This window comes from Phragmites australis, chromosome 13 (assembly GCF_958298935.1).
Source record: "Phragmites australis chromosome 13, lpPhrAust1.1, whole genome shotgun sequence".
Taxonomy (NCBI): Eukaryota; Viridiplantae; Streptophyta; class Magnoliopsida; order Poales; family Poaceae; genus Phragmites; species Phragmites australis.
The window spans coordinates 12,320,075-12,326,745 of NC_084933.1; the positions used below are offsets into that span (position 1 = coordinate 12,320,075).

The 6,671-nt window shown below is 43.4% G+C and overlaps 1 protein-coding gene across 1 annotated transcript; it reads left to right on the plus strand.

Annotated features, from left to right (window-relative positions):
- The first annotated feature begins 319 nt into the window (after positions 1 to 319).
- Positions 320 to 6,403, plus strand: LOC133889247 (cell division cycle 5-like protein). Its single transcript, XM_062329743.1, has 4 exons — positions 320 to 924; positions 1,459 to 3,183; positions 4,760 to 5,041; positions 5,328 to 6,403. The coding sequence occupies exons 1-4, from the start codon at positions 748 to 750 to the stop codon at positions 6,084 to 6,086; spliced, it is 2,943 nt and encodes a 980-aa protein (XP_062185727.1). The 5' UTR covers positions 320 to 747; the 3' UTR covers positions 6,087 to 6,403.
- Positions 6,404 to 6,671: the final 268 nt, after the last annotated feature.

Consider the following 6,671-nt stretch of genomic DNA (forward strand, 5'->3'; position numbering starts at 1 on the left):
TGTTGTTGTAGTTAAGGGTCTTTGCAGTCGGGGGTGTCGATGGCATGCTACGGATGGGTGGGGTGGTGATCGCTGGCGAAGTGCGTGGTGGGAGGGCGGGGGTCGCCGCTTGGTCCCGAGTTGGTGTGGGAAAAAAAGGAGTGGGAAGACGCGTCCTGTGCGGAAACGAGAGATAGGTTAAAAACGAAATTTGCTCGGTAGATTTAATGGGTGTGTTTAAGGAAAAGGATAAAAATAAGGATCTATTTAGGAAGCTGTTGAGGGATAATTTTTAATTAAAAATTTCTAAATCTATCTATAGAGGCAGAATAGGGTGTAGATGCTCCGAGTGCGCTAGGGAGTTGCATTTCCGTTAGCGCTCGTCCGCCGCCTCTAACCCAAATCCAAACCCGAGCCGCACTCCGCCCCCTCGCCCGCTCCTCTCGGCCCCACCCCCCACCTCACCGCCGCCGCCGCCGCCGCCGTCCACGCCGCACAACCCACCCCACCCCACCTCCGCCTGATATAGTCCTAGACAACTTGAAGCCTTGAACCCCCCTCCCCCGAAACCACAGTACCTGTGTGACCCTCCCCGCTAGCCACACCCACCGCCGCGGCGACGGAACCCTAGAACCCAGGCGCGGGGTGCGAGCGCCTCGCCAGAGCGGGCCCGTCCGAGGGCTCGCGTAGAGGAACCGGGAGAACGCGCCGTGCCCTCTACGGAGGAGAACCAGCGGAGGCGGGTGAGCAAGGGGGAGGGGTGGCAAGATGAGGATCATGATAAAGGGAGGCGTGTGGAAGAACACGGAGGACGAGATCCTCAAGGCGGCCGTCATGAAGTACGGCAAGAACCAGTGGGCGCGCATCTCGTCGCTGCTCGTCCGCAAGTCCGCCAAGCAGTGCAAGGCGCGGTGGTACGAGTGGCTCGACCCATCCATCAAGAAGGTACTGACAATTGGCCCCGCTGCTTGCAGCCCCGTGTATTTGCTATTGAAATTTTACATGGATGTAGAACATGTCCTTCAAATAGTTTTTTTTGGGTTGAAAACAACGCATGTACACCACTGTTACTCATTTGCGATAGTTATTGCATTTTCACTGGATATGTCCTTCATCTGTACTGCATCGATGAAACTATCTGTTGCGTTTTCGAATCATACACTACATTGCAAATGCAGATGCGGGAACAACTGACGCAAACCAATGAATTTCCTTTGTCTGGTTCTTGCTATATTGTCAATGTAGTTTGGTGCAAACCAAATAAATCGAACTGAAATCATTGCAGTGCATGTGGTTTATAACTAAACTCAATTGAATTGAGTAATCAAAATAACCCCAAATCATTTCATATTATGCTTCCTTTGATTGCTTATCTGCTTGATTATGGTACGGGCTTGTCTTGCTTGCAGATGTTTTGTCACGGTGACAATGATTTTGCCATTTTCGTTAACTCTACTAACTCTTTTCTGTTGATTACAGACTGAATGGACAAGGGAAGAGGATGAGAAGCTACTCCATCTTGCTAAACTCATGCCTACTCAATGGAGGACAATTGCACCCATTGTAGGTCGAACACCATCTCAGTGCCTTGAGCGTTATGAGAAACTTCTTGATGCTGCCTGTGCGAAGGATGAGAATTATGAACCTAATGATGACCCTAGGAAGTTGCGACCTGGTGAAATTGATCCAAACCCTGAGTCTAAACCTGCTCGTCCTGATCCTGTTGATATGGATGAAGACGAAAAGGAGATGCTCTCTGAGGCAAGAGCTCGATTAGCTAACACCAGGGGTAAAAAGGCAAAACGAAAAGCAAGAGAGAAACAACTTGAAGAGGCTAGGCGGCTTGCTTCACTGCAAAAAAGGAGAGAGCTGAAGGCGGCTGGCATTGATACACGGCAGAGGAAGAGAAAGAGAAAGGGGATTGATTATAATGCTGAGATTGCTTTTGAAAAGAGACCACCTCCAGGCTTTTATGATACAGTTGGTGAGGACAAGCCACCTGAGCATGTGCAGTTTCCGACTACTATTGAGGAGCTTGAAGGGAAGAGAAGAGTGGATGTAGAGGCACAATTGAGGAAGCAAGACATAGCCAGGAACAAGATTCTGCAGCGGCAGGATGCCCCTGCTGCAATAATGCAAGCCAATAAACTCAATGACCCAGAAGCTGTCACAAAGAGGTCCAAACTAATGCTTCCACCACCACAAATTTCTGATCATGAGTTGGAGGAGATAGCAAAGATGGGTAGTGCCAGTGACCCTGCTCTAGCTGAGGAGCTTGAGGAAGGAAATACTGCCACAAGAACTTTGTTATCCAGCTATTCCCAGACTCCAAGGCTTGGTATGACACCATTGCGAACTCCACAGCGAACTCCAGCTGGGAAAGGTGATGCTATTATGATGGAGGCAGAAAATCTTGCACGTCTAAGGGAATCACAAACACCACTTTTGGGAGGGGATAATCCAGATCTTCATCCATCGGATTTCTCTGGTGTTACACCACGTAAGAAGGAGATACAGACTCCAAATCCGATGGCAACACCCTTGGCAAGCCCTGGTCCTGGTGCTACCCCACGGATTGGTATGACACCCTCCAGAGATGGGAATTCCTTTGGTTTAACTCCAAAAGCTACACCCTTTCGGGATGAGCTCCGCATAAATGAAGAGGTGGAAATGCAGGACAGTGCTAAGCTTGAGCTTCGTAGGCAAGCTGAACTAAGAAAAAGCCTGCGATCTGGTTTTGCTTCTATTCCACAGCCTAAGAATGAGTACCAGATAGTTATGCCACCTATCACAGAGGATGAGAAGGAAGAAGCTGAAGAGAAAATTGAAGAGGATATGTCAGACAGGCTAGCACGAGAGAGGGCTGAGGAACAAGCAAGGCAGGAGGCATTGCTTAGAAAGAGATCCAAAGTGTTGCAGAGAAGTTTGCCTAGACCACCTGCTGCTTCAGTAGATGTTCTCCGGCAGTCTCTGATTAAAGGTGGTGAGAGCAGAAGTGGAAGTACCTTTGTGCCTCCAACATCACTTGAACTGGCTGATGATCTAATAAATGAGGAGCTCCTTAGGCTTCTTGAGCATGATAATGCTAAATATCCCCTTGATGAAAAAACTCAAAAAGAGAAAAAGAAAGGGAACAAGCGGCAGGCAAATGGGGCAGCTTTTGTTCCTGAAATTGAAGATTTTGATGAGGGTGAACTAAAAGAGGTACATTTCCTTTTCTTACTATTGTAATGGAATTTGATGATAATCTTATTGACATTTTCCTGATAACTTGTACAGTTATACTTCGATTTTTCTAGTACACCTTATGTATAAGTTCGTGCTAACATAATAATATGATATATGTTACTCATAGAATCGTTTTAGAGCAGAATCATTCCTGTACAAGTCACTATCTTCCTACTCTTGATTGTCAAGGTTTCGTAATCTATTCCTTAGTATTGATTAATGAATATTTTTCTGGAGATGGGGTGGCTGGAAAATAACCTGAATTTATACTGGTAGCTGCGTATATAGTAGGAATATTACTATGTTGTTTCATGATTCAAGAAGAATTTGCTTTTAAATACTTAATATTTTGATCTGAATAGAAAGTATTGAGTGCAAAAGAGCCACAGGGGTGATAATTAGAAGGGAAATATGGAGTTTTAGTGAGCACTATAATGATCTGGTTATGTACCGTTTGGCTTGACTTGGTCACTGACTAGAATCTATGGATGACCATTATTTTTGGGATAATTTTTTGAACCATAGGGATTGTTAGGATAGAGTCTCTTAGTGCCTTGTTTAGACCTTTGTTAACGCAGTATTTTATCAGAAATTCGGCATGCAACAATCTGGGAATATTCTCAATGATCCAATATTGTTTCTGTAGAAGACCCAATATTGTTTGAGAACATAGAGAAGATGGGAATATTCTCAATGATCCAAGGCCATCTGGCTTGCACAATCTGCATGCACAATGTAGTGATGAGAAAATTCTTCTAGTTTTTATTGAAAGGCCCTGCATGTATAAGTTTGCTTGAGAAATTATCTCTCCGGGTGAAACAAATTATCTCTCCGGGTGAAACGTTTAATATTTTTTTAAACATGAAATATGAATTAGAGAGATTTTCCAGAGTGGCATTGTACAGTTCAGACAATTGTTTTTTTCTGGAGTGTAGATCAAAAAATCATATATGTTCATATTTTCATCAGAAAGTGACTAGATGTGCAAGTTGGTATTATTATGTTGTGCACTTTACCTTACACACCATAGATGAAACTACATTTTTTCTTAAAAAGATACAGACAAGTTTGACTCCACATTTTGTTTTGCATGAAAACTCATACATGCATATTATGAGTAGTTCTCAAAGCACAGAACTTGACATTTTAGTAAGTATATAGACAGATAAAGTCATGTAATACAGTGTGCACATTAATCTACTTGCCGTAGCAGTCATCGTATCTTGTTTGTTGAGTGGGAAGGGAACATAATTTCTCACTGTTTAGCATATCATGGTGGAATGAACTATGTTATGGGTGTTTGGGTTAAACTTTAAACATACTCTAGAGTCTTTTTTTTTTGCCTCGACAATGGGGCCTAAATGGCTAATATTGCTTAGTGAAACTCCTATACTAAACTTAACATTATTTGTGAAGATGCCTTGATTTTATCTATTTACCTTCGGGTCTGTTTCTTTAATTGATTATTGTCCTAATAGTATCACCTGCTTAATTTAGTCATGTAATGATGTAAAAACCGTTCATCTGATCACATTTTTTTGTTTGTTTGCAGGCTAGTTCTATGGTTGAAGAGGAAATTCAACATCTCCGTGTGGCCATGGGGCATGAAAACGAATCTTTTGAGGATTTTGTGAAAGCACATGATGCATGCCAAGAGGACCTTATGTATTTTCCTTTGAACAATAGCTATGGTCTTGCCAGTGTTGCTGGAAAAGCTGATAAGATCACCGCTTTGCAAAATGAGTTTGAAATTGTGAAGAAGAGAATGGATGACGAAGCTAAGAAGGCTTCTCGGCTTGAGCAGAAAATCAAACTTCTGACACAAGGGTACCAGGTAAGCTGAGATCATGCATCATCTTCTTTGGAGTATATCTATATTTAACTGGAACCTTTCTGTTTGGATATGTCACACGGCAGTGCTGAGTTAAGTGCAGAGGAGAACATATCTTTAGTGATTTGACTCATCAGTTTGCATGCCTCCTAAAATATGCGTGTTCTTCTTTCCACTAGATACTGGATTTGTTTTATTGAAACAATTGTACCAAATACAGGCAACATCTTATGTCTCTCTTTTTGTAATGCTGATGCTTTGACTCTCACTTATTGTTTGACCTTTTTAGGTACGGGCCGGAAAACTGTGGTCTCAGGTTCAAGAAACATTCAAGCAGATGGACACTGCTACGACAGAACTTGAATGTTTCCAAGAGCTCCAGAAACAGGAACAAATGGCTGCTTCCTACCGTGTCAAAAATTTGACCGAAGAAGTGAATAAACAGAAAGCATTAGAACGGACACTCCAAAGCCGCTATGGTGGTTTGTTGTCTACTTACCATAGGATCCAAGAACAGCTTGAGGAGCACAAGAGTCAACTTAAGATGAAGGAGGCAGTAGAAGCAGAAAATCTTGCTCAAGAGGGGGTTGCAGCACAAAATCGTGCTGCTGAGGAAGAAAATGAAATGAGCTGTAATGCTGAAGAGGAAAAAGGACAGATGGCAAGTGCTACTTTTGAAGAACCTGCAGGAAGCAAGCAAATCAGTGAGGATCAGATGGATGTGGACAGCAGTAATGTAGATGGGGAATTCGTAGGTCCTATTTCCCCAGCACCAGATACTCAACGGGACAATTGCGAGGCTTCTGTTCAAGAGAACTCTTCTGATGCTCAGAGTTGTGATAACGCTACTACTAATGGTGTAGCTCGTGATGGGATTGATGCGTCCAAATTAGAAAGTCAGGATAATTCTGATGGCAGCATGCCTATGGATGCTGGTAATCAGGAGGATGGCAAGAATAAACTCCCAACTGTTTGTGCCGGTGAAGGACATACAGCTGTATCTTCGGATCACGCTGTCACAAATGAGAATGACATGGTTCCTGAGTAAATATCATTTCTTGTACTTCGTGTGCAGCGGGAGGTGGCATAGCTAAAAATGTTTCAAAGAACAAGTGGCTGGGTCAAGCCACAACTGAACGTTCAAGGATGTAGAACTGTGAGTTTTCCCCGTGCATGTTATGCCCATTATTGCTGGGTGGGCTTTATGGACATTAGATTCCTGTACTATGTTGATTTTGTCAATTTCCTTTGGGTGCTTTCTAGGCGAGGAACACGCACCATTAAACATCTTGCTGAACATGTTGCTTTTGTACTGTTGGATATTGATCGTACATGGAAAATGCTTGAATGGTGGAACTGATCCAATATGGTGGTGTATAGCGCAATGGATTTTGCTTTTGGGCGCTCTTTACCTGTTCTTGATTGTGATATTTTGATTGTTCTTGAGGTGATGGAAGATTTGCGTACCGTGTTGATTGGGTGATCAATCCGTTCGGTTTTCTTCAGCTCAGTTGCGAGTTAATGCACTCTCTGGCTGTTGTCGATTGTTCCCTGATGCCAGATTTCGGTGCTGATTTCTGGCAATTGCATCTCATGCGCCCCTCTTATTCCGCTAGAAGCTTTCTCATTGTTT